Source organism: Plectrocnemia conspersa, unplaced genomic scaffold (assembly GCF_051122295.1).
Source record: "Plectrocnemia conspersa isolate PC_06_02 unplaced genomic scaffold, ASM5112229v1 ptg000012l, whole genome shotgun sequence".
NCBI lineage: Eukaryota > Metazoa > Arthropoda > Insecta > Trichoptera > Polycentropodidae > Plectrocnemia > Plectrocnemia conspersa.
The window spans coordinates 26,836,357-26,856,352 of NW_028277176.1; the positions used below are offsets into that span (position 1 = coordinate 26,836,357).

The 19,996-nt window shown below is 31.4% G+C and overlaps 1 protein-coding gene across 1 annotated transcript in view; it reads right to left on the minus strand.

Moving 5' to 3' along the window:
• Crtc (CREB-regulated transcription coactivator) overlaps positions 1 to 18,424 on the minus strand; it is a 34,184-nt gene extending 15,760 nt beyond the window's left edge. The window contains exon 1 of the mRNA XM_088199450.1: positions 18,100 to 18,424. Coding sequence (XP_088055576.1) covers positions 18,100 to 18,213 — 114 coding nt within the window. The 5' untranslated portion in view covers positions 18,214 to 18,424. The remainder of the gene's footprint in view (positions 1 to 18,099) is intronic.
• Positions 18,425 to 19,996: the final 1,572 nt, after the last annotated feature.

The window sequence follows — 19,996 nt, forward strand, 5'->3', positions numbered from 1 at the left end:
GTTATATTTTCATTTTATTTTTAAACTTAAAAATTAGAAGGAACAGGATTTTTTTACTATTTTTATAAAGTAATTAACTGCTTTTTTTATACAAAATCTTATAAATTTAAAACGTATAAGAAGTAATGATTTATTATTTAGTAGATAGTCGGTTAGATTAGCCATTCACTAAAAGCCTAACTAAAAAAAAATACAATGAAGATGAAAAACATGTATAAAAGATAGGGTATAAGTAACAAAACAGTTTTGTAAAAAATACGGCAAATCCATTAAAACCCTTTTAGCAACTGATCTGAATTTAGCAGGTAGTTCATATAATCTATCAAGATCAGAAGGGAAAAAATGCCGTTATCAACTGCCATATTTTTTTTACTATCAACTTTTGACTAAATTCTTTACTAGTTCCATTCTGAATTAAAAGGTTTTGGTCCAAAACAAGAGGTAAACATCTAGCAACAGGTGATGAGGTCAATCGTCGAAAGTGGAGAAGCAATTCTAAGAAGCGCGACAGGTTTCCCGCCACATTTTCAACGTCAAAACTCGCCACATCCATTGATAAATAAGCATATCATAAGGTCCAACTCGATTGCGACACTTAACAGCGATTCGGCGTCGTAAAAGGCGAATATAATATCTATTGCCTAGCATTCGCGTCCATGACCTATTCGTCAAATCGCGGCGATCGCACCGAGAGATACCGCAAAGTCCATATTTTTTTTACCAAACAAACACACACACACATGTCGAAATCTGACGAAAAGGAAAACAAAAAAAAAACAACAGATTTCATCCGGCGTGGCGCGCGTGTTGTATATATATATATATATGGTCACTTCGAAGAGGCGCGATAAGATTTGTTGTTGTGTCGTAAAAGAGCTATTTACGCAGCAGAAATACGTTCTCGGTGCATTTCCGAACATTTCCTTATGAGCTAACTGCGAACGATGGGGTTAGAAAAGATGTTCTGAAGAGGAATCGCTAAAAGTTCACACGATCCCGGAAATACCGCTGCGTATCATTATCGTGTCTAAAAACTAAAAATAGCGACAGAAGGTTGTAAATAGTTGAAATTCCACGCCTACCACATATATATAATATAATCACAGACACCTGATTATATAAACACTATTGATTGATTCAATAATAAAAAAATAACTTAAAAAGCATATTGTTATATAAAATGTTAATGTGACAATCACCCAAACGTAATATTTAGTTGCTTCAAAGTTTTAGATGAGTTGCAGTATCTAATTCGAATAAACGCAAAATGAAAACATGTAAAATTATCTTGCTGCAAGGCCTGAATTGATTAAATTAATTTTATTTTTTCTAAAATTAAAATATTAAGTTTTATTTTAACGGTTACTTTATGTGTTTTATATTATTTTATTAACACACAAACATAATAATGCAAATGTATTAGCTTAAGACATAAGAATACAATTTTAAACATGAAGCAAAATTTGTAATTTTATCAATAAACTTACAAATTTATTCGGCCACGCACCATTAAATTTGCCGATTTAAAAAACCGACGAATTTTCAATATATCAGTAATTATATCGACCAAAAAAATTGTGTTAGAAATATCCGGTATATAAACAGTGGCGTAGTTATTAAGTTACTCTTTCCTTCAATAATATTGTAGGAAATCTTTGATTGCAGTCTTTTTGGCATACGATTAAATATCAGTGTATTATATTATATAATAAAAACAAACATTCTGAATTAATATAATTTTTCCTGTAACAAATATTCTACATCCCAAATTTTTTCAATGCTGACATCGGATCCGGTAATTTTGACCAAAGAAGCAAACGTTGTTATATTAGATTTCGGCAACCATAAAATTAAGCAAAAAAAAATTGAAGATATAAAAATATTTATTTGTTTTTTTTTTCAAAAACTGCAATTTTTCAATAATGTTGCAGATTTAATATTTTCTTAAAAACAATTTAATAATAAAAAATTGAGGTATTTGGCTGAAAATGTTACTAATCTCCGCAATACAGTATATATGCCACTATAAATAACTTATAACTCCCTCTTTTATACCTATCAGGAAATGCTATTATTTAAATATTTTTTTGCAGTAATTCAATTTAGGTGATCAGATTTTGAAAATATCAAAGGATACTAAAAAGATGATTTTTTTTCAAGGACAAATTAGCGCGGGAGCTAAAAAATATAATTTTGAACATTTTTGTTCATTTAGGGATGCTGCGGGAGCTAAAGTCACCTCGGAAATTTTTGTTCGATGAGAACGAAGAACGACAAAAACGACGTCTAGTCACCTTAATTTCATTCATAACAGCAATAAAAGGGCAGCTAATTTTAGTCAGCAAAAAAAATGTTTATCAAATTAATTTCTTCTTCATCTAATGAATAGGCTGATTTTGCATCGACCATATTTTCTAATAATAATTTTTAAATTGATTTATTTTTCCCGTAAAATAATTTGAAAAATGACCGCTTCCATTTTTATTAAAATGATCCAAAACATAATTTTAATAAAAATGTGATGTAATATATAAAAAAAAAATAGCAATACTAAAAAAGTTTCACCCTCGTCTCCCGCTTTTAACCAATAAGCGCCTCGAAACGAAGATAAATGTTTAAAATGAACAAAATATTTTATTTCAAATTTAAAATATGATCTATAATCACTAAATGAGGAGTCATTATTGAGTACCTTCCAGATGTGCCAACTTCTTAGGTATCGTACAAATCTTAGCCACGTCTACAAGTTTGTATTATTTCATAATTTGAGGAATCAACCTAAAGATTTTTCCGCTATAAGCTTCGTTTTATATTATCTTTTTTGCGGTTCTTGATTTTTTGTTACACTTTCAAAATTTTAAAACTATTTGCTACACTTAAAATTTTAATTATTATGAATCGTTATAAAACAAAATATATCAAAAAAAAAAACGATAAAACCGACAATTTAGAAAATAAATATAGTATTTTTCAAAGACATGTTATAAGAGAAGGGGTTCAAAGATCCGCCTATAAATTTTACTCATGCGTTTATAAAAAGCAGATCTTTTCACTTCCCGGCTTAAAAACATAAATTCATCATATGAATATTCAGTACTGTGCAAAAGTATTGGTCACTCCTGATGATCTACATTTTTTAAATTTTTGTAACTTAACGATTTTTTGCATTATTTTAAGTTAAATACTCAAATTAAAAATATATACCAGCAAGAGTGACCAAGACTTTTGCACAGTACTGTATGTACTCAAATGCCGACAAGTTTTGGCCATAACAAAATTAGGCAAAATTCTATTTTTATATATATATATATATATGTACATATAACATTTTTTCAAACCACGAAGTGAAAACATCTATTTTTTTTATAAAAAGTATCTTTAAAATATTTTCTTACAAATTATCATCAAAAGGTGCGTCGTTTGTTGACGAGTTTCGTACATACACGCACTGAAAACTTCATACTACTACCGGAAAAACCTTCTTTATATAAGATAAAGTTGATAAGAAACCAGTATTGTCAAATTCAATAGAAAAAAATATATTTTTGTTCTATAGACCAGACTAGTTATTAGTCGTTAAAAGGCAGTATATTCTCATAATAAAATACAACATATCGTCTCGGAAACAATCGATTAAATCAAAGCACAATAACAAATTGAAATAAAACAGCTTTAGATTACAGCGATTGCGCATTTATTAATCAATGCGCTTATCGCCGTAGAGATGCTTAAAAAAGTGTAAGAACGATTCCAATTTTGTACCGATAAGGGTTAAAACGTGAACAGCATAAAGTACAATTAACATAGTCGTTCATCTCGTAGGAGCTGTGTATTTTTGTGTGCGTCACTCTTATCTCTCGAAGGGGCTCGCCGCTCTCTCGTCCAATCGGAGGACCGCGTGTTTTGTGTGAAAGACGCGATACAGTTGTGACCCCTCAACTCTTGGGCGAATGTGACGAGTTGTTGTGCTGTGTCGTGGCATATGTTTGTGACAATCAAAAAAGAGATGCACCCAGCGTCTCCAAATAATGAGAGCAACGAACTTCAAAATTTAATAAAATTAAATGACTGCACTTCTTTCTGTTCTGGATCCACTTGTATATAACAATACGAATTATTATTTTCATTAATTAAAAAAAAGCGGTGCGCTACTATAATATATTGAAAAGGCATTCGAAAAAGTTACGACGCAATCGTGGCATATAAATATTACCTATATTCTACATAATTTTTTAATTTATATAACATGTTATATTATTTGTATGCACACAATTATTAATAGAACAGATTATTTACGCATTACTACGTAAGTACATCCTTGTAAAACACAGAAACAATGATGAATTAAGAAATTTTGCAACACTGCGCCATCAATTCTCATGTATGAAGCAATACCAAAATAAATCAAACCATATTCGATCAATCACGCGAGTGTATATTATAACTGGTTATCACCATATCAACGAATAGTTTATTTGCCTTAATAGAAAGATTCGGATAGGATATTTATCACAACGCACAAAGGTAAAAAATGATTGGCATAAAATACTGTCATGTGCTTTGAGCATATCGCGTTTCCAATTTGTTTTTGCCAGTTTTTCCTCTTATATTAAAAACGTATTAATGCATTGTACGAGCGCGCACATAATAAAATGTAACGTTATTAACACACGTGCGAGCTGTGGTTATGGGGGCGAGGTGTAATCGAATGCGGGACAATAAATAGATACATACGCAAATCGGCTGGGTTAATCAATATACAGTCGGGTTGAGTTACAGTACGCAAATTAGGCAAAACGAGGCGGTTGGCTAGCGAGGGGTGAGATTCGAATTAAAAAAAGGATTTGCGTATTTCAGTATATTAATAGTATATCATTGTGCTCCGTGGTATTTTTAGAAATAATTCTACGTTGTGCGCTTATGGTTTTACCAAGACTTTGTAACGCCAGAGAAATTAACAACAAGCCTATAAGAGAAATTTGAGGTCGAGAAGATAAAATGATCTTTGAAACCCGACCAACTCAGTGAGAATGCCTCTTCTTCCCTCAAAGTAGGGGGGCTGTAATCAGATAATATGGTATTTTACGCAATAGTATTCGGCGTAATATATATAATAAGACTATACATTGCACATTTCCTATTAACTGTCAATTGGATACAAATCAAGAGAAGGGAATATATATATACACCGCAAAAATAAGATGTTCGTATGTAAAGTTACACGCTGATTAATCCTTTTTTAATTTGATTACTCTCAAATGAGTTCAGTATAATAGTATAATATTCAATGATAAAAATGTAATAAAAAATATTTTTGATTAGTTCGCGAAAATAAAGGTTATGACGACATTCAGAGGTCGAAACAATTGAACCTTTGTCCGGACTTATGTAATATATATATATTATCGATTATCAATAATAACTCTCCCGATATTAAATAATGTATTTTAACGTCAGAATTTAAACGACACATAAGTGAGTGATCGGCTCTTAACGATTTTTTTATAAATGGCATGGTTTATATTAAATAAAAAAACTTAATAATGAAAACAAGTAAAAAGTGGAAAAATTATTCCAATCAAAGATAAATAGATGTAAGCGAAACCGATGTGTCGCCGAGTTTTTAAGCAAATTAATCAGTGCGATCAAACTGTGTATAAATATTTAAAATACAATATGATCCAATTCTAGTTTTCTATTACATCAGACAGCTGTCAATAATTACGCGTGTTCAAAGTGGCAAATGTTAGTTTGCAACAACACATTTACGAAATGGATCGCTTAACCACCGCTCAACACGTTAAAATTATTCAATTGTTCTGCATAAATAACAATTCGTTGAAGATAGGGTGCGGCTTGTGCATCATCGTGGCGCCTGTTCAGCAAGAATATTGCTGCTGATTCGTTGGCCTTTGGCGCATTTCGCATCTGAACATGCACCTACACCCGTATAAAATTCAGATAACACAAGAACTGAAGCACAGAGACCAATTTACGCAGAAAGTTGATGCTGATTTTTAAAAGAAAATCTTTTTCTCTGATGAGGCACATTTCCACCTTTCTGTGTAGTTAATAAACAAAATTGCCGCATGTGACGAGAAAAATCCTCATGTGATTACATGCCCAAAATATGACTGTTTGGTGCGAATTGTGGTCAGGCGGCATCATTGGACCTTATTGTTTTTGAAAACGAAGAAAGACGGACTGTAATAGTCAACGGTGAGCGCTATAGGCGCATGATAACCAATTATTTTTGGCACGAAATCGAAGATATTGATATGGAAGAAATATGGTTCTAACAAGACGGCGTAACTTGCCACATATCGGGTGCAACGCTGGATGTTTTGCATGAAAATTTCCCAGGTCGCATTATATCATGTTTTGGTGACGTCAACTGGCCGCCAAGGTCGTGCAATTTAACGCTGTTGGATTTTTTGTGTGATTACGTTAAGTTACGCCGACAAACCCGAAACGTTAGAGCACCTAAAAACCAACATTCGCCAAGTTATATCCGAGATACCGCTCGAAATGTATGAAAGTCATAAAAGTCTAGAGGCGGCCATTTAATTGATATTATTTATCATAACCAATGAAATACATCAAATAGCATACGGTCTGAATAAACATATAGGACGATCGTAATTAAAATATAGGACGAACGTGTGAATTAAAAAATATTATAAAATTTATAAATATAATAGGCAATAAATTTATTTTGAAATATCATATAAAATATCTCGCTAGCAGCAAAACTGTTTGTCAGAACAGAGAAATCTTCATGAATAAATCTCAATGAATCCATTTAATTGTATGTAGGACGCGAATGTATTCAGAGCGACGAACGAAACGGGAACAACGACAGAACGGCGGGGAAAGCACGCTTGGTTTATTGTGTTGACATCTAACAATGTTGCGAGCCCAACCAATGGCTATTCTATATAAATACTGACCAATGAACTATACTAAAGTCGGTCCTACGCGCATAAATTAATAATGATGATAGTAATAATAAACTGCCGACATACGAATGACAGATCGACCAGTTGTACCAATCTTCAGCGCTACGGCAATAACAACACTATTGTCAACTAATAAATCTGTCAAAATAATTCTTACCGTTTAATATAAATTCAGACCACAACCGTATTAAAATTCTGATCCGAAAAATACGAGCCCTTATTTTATATATAATGTAGAAAATGGCCATTCTACACTTATGATCGCTGCAAATATAAACATGTTCTTAATCGTTAAAAAATATTAACCGTGAAGGTTAACCGCTTCAAAATGTTATATCCGTGCTAAAATATGGTCATAGATGTTTGCACAACTTATGAATATCTGTAAATTTTATTTAAAATACTATAAATTAACAGTATTCCAAATTGCGCGCAACGCGAGACGACAAAATATCCACAAAAATGAGTGGCGATGACCTCATCGTCTGTGTTTGCGTTCTTTTGAATGGCGATGACATAACCGCGAGTTTGTATCGTATTCAAAAACATAAGCCGTGCGGTAAAAAAATTTTCGTTTACAAGCCATGTAGTGAAAAAAATGTATTTTAAAATGTTTCAAAAAATAACTTAGCCGCCTATAAAGGGTTTATCGCACAGTCGAATCGTATTTTTTTATATCAAAATTGAAACTGAAAAATAACACGACCAGACGTGATCCGGTGGGTTCAAACAACTAGAGAGAGCACGTTTCGTCTGGGAAAACCGTGGCGTGGGCGGACGCAGAAGGTCAGCCGAGAAACCCTCCTAGGGCCGCGTAGGACCTGTTGAGAAAATTACTCTATTATCAATTATTTAGCGAAAGCGCTCGAATATCATGGTGTAGTTTTCACGACGTGTACTTACATACACATATAAACAGCTATATAGTACAACACCTGTTCAACACGCGCATTATCGATCCGCCGTTGGACTGCACCGGTTGAGCTAATTGCATTGCGACACTCGACTCAGCGGCTGGGGGTGGTTGATCCACCTCGTCCAGATTCATCCCCCGAAACCGAAGTTTTCCAAAATATACTAAAGTACGAGATCTAAATATGTCTAAGAATATGTCCGGTGGCTACAATGATCTGCCTACTGCTCTATAAATATTACTGTACAATATATTTGCCACAAAGATAAGATTGCTCGTTTTATATAGGTTTTACAGGTTGTTAACAATAATTTTACAATGACGCATATTTGAGTCATCGGCCTGTAAAGTGTTGATTTCTTAACTTGTAAGCAAATGCGCATGAAATATATTATAAATAAATATAGTAATTAAAAAATCGATGAAATATTAAATTATTCAGCAAACGGATATAAAAGTTAATCTCAACGCACGAGCGTGTTCTGGGGCAAAAAATTGGAAATCGGCAAGATTATAAGGACAATACATGATACTACTCCTTGTAGAATCCGTTCATGTGAAACAAGCTATATTTTTATTATAAAAATAATACTGTCACGATTCTTTAACCATGGTTTGAAAAATCTGTATTATACTTAGGGATTGCAATACCGGTATTACCGAGAGAAAAACAGTCAATACCGGTATTGACATTATTATTTTATTAATTTGACTGAAAAAATAATCCTAGTACCGCTTCTATGATTCACCGTGTTTATTGATTAGCAAAACCAAAATATTCGAATACCCCGGAAACTATTTTTTTCATTAATTATAAAAAAAATATTTTCGAAAATACGGGCGCCAAATCTTTCTTCTTTTGGAACAATAAATCTAGGACAACATCGTCTTTGATCGACCGCTTCTGGATGCTTTCTAATTTTTATACCAGGGGCCAGAGCACCACTCGCCAATTTATTAAAATGAATATATTACTCATTATATTTTGTCAGTTACGATTATCCGAAAGAACCTTATGAGAAAAGTGTGCGTAGAATATTGTAAATCGATTTGTTCAAAATGCGAGATATTTAAAAAAAATATATTAATATGATTGTAAAATTCTTGTGATTGAGATGTGATTTATTTATATTATATTATTTTAATTATTGCACATTTAACACTAATTTTAAAATATCGCGATAATATTTATCTATCATAAACTTATTTATTTCTTATCATGTTAAAAGTAACATTAATTAAATTTGTGTTATAAATGTTTACGAAAATATTATAAAATAAAAAAAAAATGTAAAACCGCATAACCCTTTTATCCCAGACAATTTTAAATACGTTATGTTACACATATGTTTTAAAAATATGATTTTTTATACTCTCAATGATGTGAGGTAATAAAAACAATAATATTTAGTTGTTACGACAGTAATAAAAAACATATTTATTTACTTGAAAAAATAAATTATAAATCAAGTTTGATTTAAAAACAACTAGAAAAACTGCTTTCGTTTACACTTCGCCAGCCATCCCTACCATAAAAATGGCGCGGTCATTTCTGTTACATAACAGAATTACTGGGAACTGCTAGGTACCGTTAGGTTTGTCAGATAACGTATTCCCTTTATATTGACACATCGGGCATGTAGAATTATTTTTTTTTAAAATCACCGAAATATGGACCAGTAATATATTTTACATAGGTAAAGTTGGTCGATATTTCGGCTCTCTTAGACTAAAAGGGATAATATTATTATATTATAAAGCTACTTAGGTTCTTTACCTACAATGAGCATAATTTTATTATGTGCTTTTGCTTTCAGGCAATATGGGCATCATCGTTTTTATAGTTTTAAGCAATGGAGATATCGTTTTCAACGAATAAGATGTACAGATTTAAAAAAAAAATCAGTACTACCGGTATTTTATTTTGCAATAACGTTAATACCGAAAGGCAGTCTTTGCCTAAATTACCGGTATTGTTTTTTCTATGGTATTGGAAAATTCATTTAAATTTAATTTAAACTATATTTTAATCGCGACCGCAGAGTAATTCGAATATAGAATGAGATACAACAATGCGATTTTTGATTAGGTTATGTATCGGTCATCGCGTATAACGTACGCCTAATTCGAATGTACTAAATTTAGTTTAGGCATTTAGGGACTATATATTCTGGACAGTGTAGCTGCTATCTATTAATGAGATTTTCTTAGTTAACGCCTATCTTGTTTCATTAGCAAAGTGACGACAGGTGCTCCCCGATGCCTTAGTTCAATTTTCATTGACGTCAAAACCAATCTGATTAATTTTCACTTTGAAATTGTGCAAAAGCGCTTCAATCGTTCGAAAGTTTAAACCGAAATTACATACATACGTCGAATGTATACCTAATCGACACATAGATACTATTATAAGTTTTAAAATGTAAAGAACGATTCTATAGATAACCATTAAATTTAAGATTACGATATGTGTACACGATAACTTTTGCGATAAAAGCTTTAGAATACATTGAAAATATACACAAATATATTCTTTCCCTTTGAAATTTCGCGTCAGTGTAAATGTTGTTGCACAAATGGAACAATTTTAGTAGAAAACAAGGCGATGTGAGAATTAATAATAAAAATGTGATAAAACACATTCATATGCAATAGTTTAACAGAGTAACACTAAACTGTTGAAGGATAAATATATTGCATGACCTATATATGATAAGAACTCGCAATAAAATATCACTGACATTGAATCGAGTAGAAAATTCAGAAACGTAAAAATTTTCAGTAAAATTTGTATGTATTCAAGCTGTTAAAACACGCGACGAGTGTTAATTGAATAAGGCTAATTATGCGACTCGCTAACTTTGGGTTAATTAAAAGCATTTTATACTAGTTTTTCCATTTACTGAGAATTACGCAAGGGACGAAATGCGCAACAGTAAATAGAGTTATTATCATATAACCAATTTCGCACGTGCCGCTCAATTAAGCGCGACAATCGATAACGTTTCTCTGCAAAAAAACAATAAAATTCGAGAGTAAATCTGCGCATAAATGACAAATTCTGAGATTTAGGACGTCGTGGGCGGACCTGCCCATGCAAGAATGCAGTCTTCGCTGATTCGCAAGAAGCTTTCGAGCAAAAATTTTAAAGCAAATACAGCAGAATTAGAAACTAAGGCCACCGTCTCAATTCCGGATAATTGATCCGTTCTGAGAATTTTCCGAACAGGTCAATATATGTAACGTTATAAATTAGTTAATAAATCGACGTTTGGTGTATTCAATATTCCATTTCGTCACATGTTGGTAATTAGTCGAACCGAAATGTCACCAAAAAATGAACTTCCACTTTACTTCAACTTCGAAATTAAACTCGTTAAATTTACATACATGCGTTGCGTCGTAGTTTGCTAGCATTTTAATTAACACGTTGATAAATCAATGGACTGCTATATAATATTAAGCGCGTGTTTCCTAGAATCCAAAATTCTCCCAATATATAAATCGAACACTAATTCCATGAAAATCTTATAAATAGTTGCATGAAGTTTTGGTGACCCCATGTTATATTCTTCCTCATTTCCCTGTTTGGTTTTTCCTTAAATATCCTGCTGATTCATTCATTCTCAGTTATATTATATTATACAAGGAAATATATAAACACAAAAAAATGGTAAATTACTTGAACATTGAAATAGTTTTTTTTTCCTATAGTAATACATTTTCTTTTAACCATTTGGTTGCCGAAATCCGATATATTGACTTTTGCTACTTTGGCGAGAAAAATCGGATACATTTTGAACAAGATGTAGAGCATTTGCTGGTGTTTAAAAATCACCATTTTAACCCAAAGGGTAAAAATGGTGATTTTTAAACATCAATGAAGATTTAAGAAATCAATGAAAATAACTCAGTACGCTGCATCGAAAATATGACAAGACAGGTCCCAATTTAATTTTGGCTTTATCTTAAAGGCGTTTAAGTAGTAGTGGTTAAATAACAAGGGCTCGTATTTTCGGGTCAGAATTTATAGAAAAAAGTCAGAATATAATCGGGCAAATTAAATATTAGATGGTCAAAATTTATATTGAATGGTCAGAATTTTTTTTTTTCAGTCAATATTTATTACAGTTCACTGGTCAGTATTTATAATGAATAGCCAGTATTTCTATTATATGCTCTGTATTTTTAAGGTCAATACATTGTAAGATGTCAACACAACAAGCCGAGCGTGCTCTCCGCCGCCGCTCTGTCGTTATTCCCGCTTTGTTCGTTGCTCTGAATACCCTACGTCCTACATACAATCAAATAAATTCGCTGAGAGTTATTTATAGGGTGTTTAATGTTTTGACCAACGCTCGCTCGCATCTAACCTGTCCAACAGAATTTTTGCAAATTTGCAGAGCAAAATCATTTCGTCGAGTTTATTTATTTAAGCTCAAAAAAGCTATAACACACCTTTTTATGGTGTACTTATACAATATTTTCGACAACATATCAATTGCACTTGGTTCTGAAACGTTTAAAACTGCAAAACATATTCTAATATTTGATGGTAAAAACAAAAAACACAAAAAACAAGTGTTATAAAAAAAATGGGCAACAAAAACCATAAAATATTGTCTGTTTCATAAGACAAACCAGAAAATAACGAAAGATAAATACTGTGAACAGATTGGATCGATTGTAGAAATCATTAAAAACAAAAGTAACTGCTATAGTAAGTCGTAGAACGATATTTCTGCAACATGGTAATGCCCGACCTCAAAAAATCACGCAAGAAAAAATAACGAATTAGGATGAAAATTTATCGATCGATAATCTTCCATATAACTCTGGATCTAGCGCCATCAGTTTAAGATTTTTGCAGCAACATTTAGATACATTTTTAAAAATAATGTTAATAATAAAAGCGTTCCCGACAAGAATATTTAACGAGCGTCAAAGCTTAAACGTTTTTATAAACTAGGGATGAAAAACTCGCATCAATTAATAATGTATACATTGTAAGTCAATATTGTTAAAAAAATTATCATGTATTCTTTATAAACCGATTTTTTTCTGGGTAATATTATAACATTCGAGTTATTTAAGAGCCATGTGCGCGTACTTCATGAGCCGCATGCGGCTCGCGAGCCTTGGCGATCACTGGCCAGTCGGATTATACTGATTAACAATAATACTATTTTTATTTTGGTTTCAATGGCAAAAAATTGGTCACATAACTCACCACATTTTATGACGTCCTACTCAATTCCATTGAGTGAGATATTATTACCACAATCGGCACCCAAAATTGTATGGTGTCACCTTTTCGACACTCCAAAATAATCTAGTACTTCTGTACAAGAGATGCTACTCAATAATAAAAAAATCCTTTTCACATATCCTATCAATTAATTTCCCTAAAAAACTGACGCCATAAATAAAAATGTGTCATAGAGATTGATTCTTTCTACAAAAAGTTTAATTTTTTTATAAAATCTATTGATTTTATACATTACATAAAAAATAACAAAAATCGAAATATCACATAAGCGATTTAGGGAAAAGTGTACCGAACACAAATTTAAAAAAATACTTAGCATGTTCCATAGTATAATACATTTGTTTGAGATATCTTAGATTGTTATATAGTTAGTAAGTCAAAAGAGTAAATTAAATAGTCTAAAAGGTAATAGAATAAATACATATAATACGAAAAAATCTACTCATGCTCTCAACTTACGTCACATCCCATATATACGTATAAAAAACCACAACTGTCAACAAGCAAGGACCACCATGCTATATATATATGTAATTGGATGGTTTAGATTAGCAAATCATAATATGTATCAGTTATCAAATTATCTAATTAATCTAAATTACTTAAAATAATGGAATACAGTGAAAACTAATAGAAATTATGCCTAAATAGACTATATGTACAATAAATTCTTGCATGCTTTAAGATTTATTAATAGGACAGGGAACATAAATATGTTTTTAATAAGACAAGCCTTTTACCGTACGATTAAGTACAAAATGCTTAATGCAAGCAATTAATTTAAATAATAGTTTATTCTCAAAAAGTAATCTGATCAATATAAGCTAATTAGTATTATTTTTTATTTTAATAAAATAGTTTATAATGTAGTTTGCTTTGAGACTTATTTTTTTATGATTGAACTTGTATTATGTAAAAAATAAACAAGGAAATATAACCACAAAAGCAATTTAAATAGTGTAATTACAATACGTTTGTTCGCAGCCTCAAAGCAAATTGTTTGAGCGCACAAGAAAATATAAGTAAAAATAAATACAAGATACAACTATGAAATAGTTAATGGAAACAAAAAAGAGTAATCGTCGGGGGCACGAGACCTTGGGCCGAGAGGGTTCGGGGTTAGTTGCGGGGGGCACCTGCGAAACGTCGGGCAACGAGCCGGCGCGCAACGGCCCTCGTACGGGAGCCAGCCCCCGAGTGACCTGAAAACACCAACACCTCAGAACTGCACGCATATTCGCACATATTGAACATATAATTAGCGTACAGATTCGCCGTTAATCTCAAAAACACTGATAACTCATAAATTCACAACAATACGTGACCTATTTACACGACGCACCTAACAAACACAATGTTTATATGTGTAAATTCAATCACTTGTAAAAATAATAAACTTGTAAAAATAAATAAAATCTCGTATTTTTAATTTGAATAAATTGATTATTATTTACACGAGTAAGCCTTGAAAATAATAAACACTTGTTACACAAAGCTAGTATAATGACGTTACTTTCCTTTTTGCAGTACTATACATTTGAAGCACTGTGCCATAATGTCAATGTTTTTATAGTGATTAAGTCAGGATAAAGACAGCGAAAAGCCAAAGAAAAATTAAGTATTTAAAATAAAATATTATACATCTAATACTCAACAGGTCACAGTACTCTAAAAACACAATAATACATATAGAAAAGTAACAGAATACAAGCAATATGTAGATCACTAATTGAATAATGTTCTAGTAGTGTACATCACAATTGAGATAAAATTATGCATATGTATCAATTTAAGTTTTATAAAATTCCATCAAGTTTTAATGATAAGAAATGCAGTTATATGCTTATAGTATATCAGTAATAAATAATAGTTAAACAAAATCACAAACTACATTTTCGTTATTATTATTAACTTAATTGGTTAGGCTAAATTATTTGCATTACTTTCCAATGGACACAGGCAAGTAATGCAAATTGGCTTTGAATGGGAAAGCAATCTGCTAAAGAAACGTGTAAAGGAAATAGCAAAAGCAAACGCCATAAAATTGTATTTAAAATTTTGGTGAAGAGCGGAAGCAGTGTTGTATATATTAATGCTAAATATTTATTTGAATAATTAATCCTAGAACATAACTAAAGTATTGCACAAGATTGAAAAAAAAACTTCCAGAAAAAAATACATGGCAATGCAGTGATCAAATTGATTAAACCTCAGATCAGTTCAACCAAATTCTATACTACAAAATGTATTGATACAATTGCAATTTTAATAATCTTAAACATATTTACAATAACGAAAGTAGTTTTTAAAAATTTACAAATGAGTGTTAAAAAAAATTGCTATGACTTTTGGCTGTTTTTTAATATTAATTAATTAACTTGAGGTAAAGGAAAAATATAAAAAAAAACAAGTAATTTTATTTTAGAAATATTATGACTTTGAGGTTGTCATGCATTCCCTTCATAAAAATATCAATAACTATTTCTAATGAAATATTGTCTTTTCAATTTTATTACCATACTTTTGAAAAAAAAAACTACATCAATCATTTCCACTATAAAAAATACCTATTCTTTCCTTGAATTATTTTGAAAATTTATTAATTTGATTAATGAAATGTACGCAGCACAACTTAGTTTTATCTGAATAACTGTTTTAGAAAATGTTACTCTGATGGAAACTGAAGTTAAAGAATTGAGTAAAAATAATGATTTTTTTATAGCAGCTGGGGTATAAAAATTTGATTACAAATGAAGCAAAAAAATATTTACTATTTCATTTAGACTGAAATGCTTTTAATATTCATCAAACACAATACGTTGGAAAAATATACAGCATATAACTATTGACTTGAAAAAATCAATTATGGAGAAACATCTACCCATAAGCTCAAAAATCTGAGAAATTAGATAAGATAAGAACAGAAAGACTAGCAATTTTATTTAGTATATTACTCACAGAAATCTTTAACAATAAAAAATGGTAAATCATTTCTTGGACCTTTTACATAACAGGTAAAAAAGCTAAATATAAACGTAAAACCTTGGATTTCGCTTAATTTATCAATTATGTGAAAAATTACCAGTGTATATTTTTATATTTGAACGTATTTATTTGATGGAGTGTGGAGAAACCATAGCGTTTTGGCTAACTATCGACAATTTATTAGCAGCAATTAAGTATAATTAGTTAATTAGACATGATTAAATTATTATAAAAATAACAGAATGTCAAATGAAAATGCAATGAAAGAATATCATTTATATCAGCATTATCCTTTAAATAAAGGTGCAAAATATGTTTCATTATAAATAGTTACGTATTCTTTCTTCGTATAAACAATATAATTGTTGATGTGACAAGAACTGTCTTTTCAATTATCTATCATTTTACTCGGCCTCCGAAATGTTTGCAAAGGGTAAAAATAATCCATGGGCCAAGATAAGTTGTACAGCACTGATTTATATTGTATTTTTTACTAACTATATTGATTTTTAATTACTTTCCTGTTATCGGGGGTAAAATTTATTCTAAAAAAATATTTATTCATTTAATTTATTTACACTACCAAAATGTATATAGTCGGGAATCCATCTTTATTTATTTATTTAACTATTAAAAATTCTGTTACCCAATTGAAGAATAAACTATTTTCTGTATTTGTCATAATCTTTTTTCATTTATTTTCGTCTAATTTACACACGTTGGTTTTGTAGGCGTTAAAAATAAAAATATCTTGCTACAATGAGGCAAAAAAATAATTTGATGGCAGAAAAAAGAGCTGCGATTGCCACTATTCACCAGAACAACAGAAAAATTTAATATTTCTAACGTGACAGTGCTGGAAGCTATTGAAATATTTAAAGATTTAGCACTAAAAAGTCCTAAAATTACATCAAAACAATGGGATAATTTCAAGTAAAATACGGCAACAGAAAATTTCTCATAAGTGAAAAAGAGTGGTGTTGAAAAACAGTATGAACACCTTACAATATAATTGTATATAAATAAATAAAATGTATAAGCAACTGAATAAATATTTTTTTAGAATAAATTTCACCCCTATAACCGGAAAGTACGGATTTTCATAGATCATTTGCAAAGAATAAAAAACTGCAAATAACAATTGATAATGTGATTGGAATTATTCAACATAAGATCGAAAGAGGACATTATATACAATCCTCATAAATTTGATTGGGTGATAATATTACACCTACGCATTGAAGATTTTTACAAGTGCACAATCACACAATGGATATACAAGTTAAAATGTTATTATTTATATTTAGAGGTTCAATGGCATTTCATAAATGACATTCATAGTTTTTTCCTTGTGGTCAAATGACAAAAAAATTAATCTTTTAAAGTAATTTTGTAATACTTGGAATTTTACTTATTATTATTTACTTTAAAATGTGCCATCACTTTTAAACCTTTTGACCAGAAACAGGTAGAATATTAGTGTCTTGGAATTTTATTTAGTATACTACTTGAAGGAATAAAAAATAGAGGTAAAAACAAAAAGCAAAAGATAAACATTTTAAGTGATAAAAAAATGATATTGACACTTTGAAAGATGTATTTTGTCATAGGTGAAATTACAGTAGTTGAGTTGTGGTTTATTTTTTTGTTTGACATCTGAACCATTGCAGCCAGTAACCAAAATGTGCAATGTAGCTGTAAACTCAAATTATGATATACACTGAATAAAACACTTGATTATGTCAAAACGTTGTTTTTAAAAAATAAAACGTCGGTTCGAAAACAATAACACAATATTGATAAACAAAAGACGCAATTTGTTGTCCATCGGGGTGTCAGAAGAAGAGGAAGAAGAAGATGAAGAAGAAGAGGGGGACGACGACGCAGTAGGTCGCTGGCTGATGGAAGCAAAATAAACAAAGCGCGCCAGAGTCGGTCGCGAACGAGGGGCGGAGCGCCAGGTAGGCGGTCACCTTGTTGGTGGCGTCGGACACTTCCCGCATGATCTGCTCGAAGGCGGCTGTCTCCTCGGCCTGCTTCTGGTGGTGGAGCGCAATCTTCTCGCTGAACTTGCGCGGGTTGGCCATGGCGGCGGCGGCGGCGGCGGCAGTGCCCGGACAGCCGGGCGTTCGCGAGGGTCGCTGGGTGTCGGCCGACGAGGCCTCGCGCCCCGCCGCCCTCGGTCGCTTCCCTTTACGTCTCTCGCCTCCGCCTCTCGCCTCTCGCCTCTCGGCCGCCGATACGGACGACGCGCGCGCATGCGCCCGACGCAGGCGCCTGCTTTGCCGGCACCGAACTGATTGCCAGTACGCAAAAAACCGACCAATATACACTCTCCTACGACGCGTTTTGTATTGTATGTTTTGTACACTATATGTCCGCAATGCATTTTCGAGCACTGACGTCTCGCCCCCGACGGATAGAAATAAAGGACGCGATCGTGACACAATACAACCCGGAACTACAACTACTACGAATACACACTACGTCAAAAAACAATGGATTATATTGCAAATCGAATCGTAAAATGAGCTTCTAATAACCGATTCGGGTATACTATTTCAAGAATACTATAAATTCTATTACCATATAAAAACACACATGCAATAATGTTTTAAAGACATTGGGACTCGTCAATCGAGGAGTTCGAGGATACTGAAAAAACATACTCAAATCTATCCCGAAAATATGTAATTTCAATCGAAATACATTTGTTACCGGTACGTATATATTTTTTAATGCGACAACAAAATCACTTATCCATCCAAATAATAAAAAAACGGATTACGAAACCAAAAAAGGATGCGAAGACCCATATTGGATTACGGAACCAATAGAAAAAGATATGTATTTACATGCGAGGTACAAATGTTATAGTGAATGTGTATTCTTTACTGAAGTTATATTTTCACTAGTGAAGTCCAAACACATTTTTATCAGTAGATATATATATATATATATATATATATATATATATATATATATATATATATATATATATATATATATATATATATATATATATATATATATATATATATATATATATATATATATATATATATATATATATATATATATATATATATATATTTCTATAATATTAGCGGAAATATAATTTAACTGATAGATGCTATTGAAATTCTGTGCTGCTCTAAAATGTCTATGAAACTCAATTTGACAATAGCAAAACGTCCATTTGCTGTTCACCAGTGGCGCAGCTATGAGAGCACTTGCCTGGGGCAGAGTAAAAAAATACTAAAGATATAAACGTATTATTTGACATAATTATAAGATACTCATATAACCAGACAACTGAACACGTGATTATTGAACACACGACAGTTAAATACAGCGGCAATTTCACATAGTAATAAGTGAACTCACTGACTATTGAACACACTGACAATTAAACACAATCTGTAAAAAAGTTTAAAACAGTATGAATAAAATAAATTATGAAGCATTCATTTGGATCATTCAACCATAATGAGGTTCTCTAACCTTTCAAAACTTATTTTTTTAATATATATCATGATCAATTGATAAACTCATTTATGTATGTAATTTAAATGTTTGTGACTTTCGGAAAAAATATTGAATCATTATCTTTTATATATACAGATAGTAGTATCATAGGCTTTGTGGTGTAAAATGATAATATATAGGCATTATTGCAATATCAACTGATAAACTTATTTATTTATGTAACTAAATTTAAATGCTTTCTTACTCTCATAAGTATTATTAAATTATTTTTAAATATACAAATAATAATATTAGAGGTTTTATGGTAAAAAATAATAATATATAATCATTATTTTATTTTATTAGTTATACATAATGTAATGTGCTCTATGCATGGCTCGA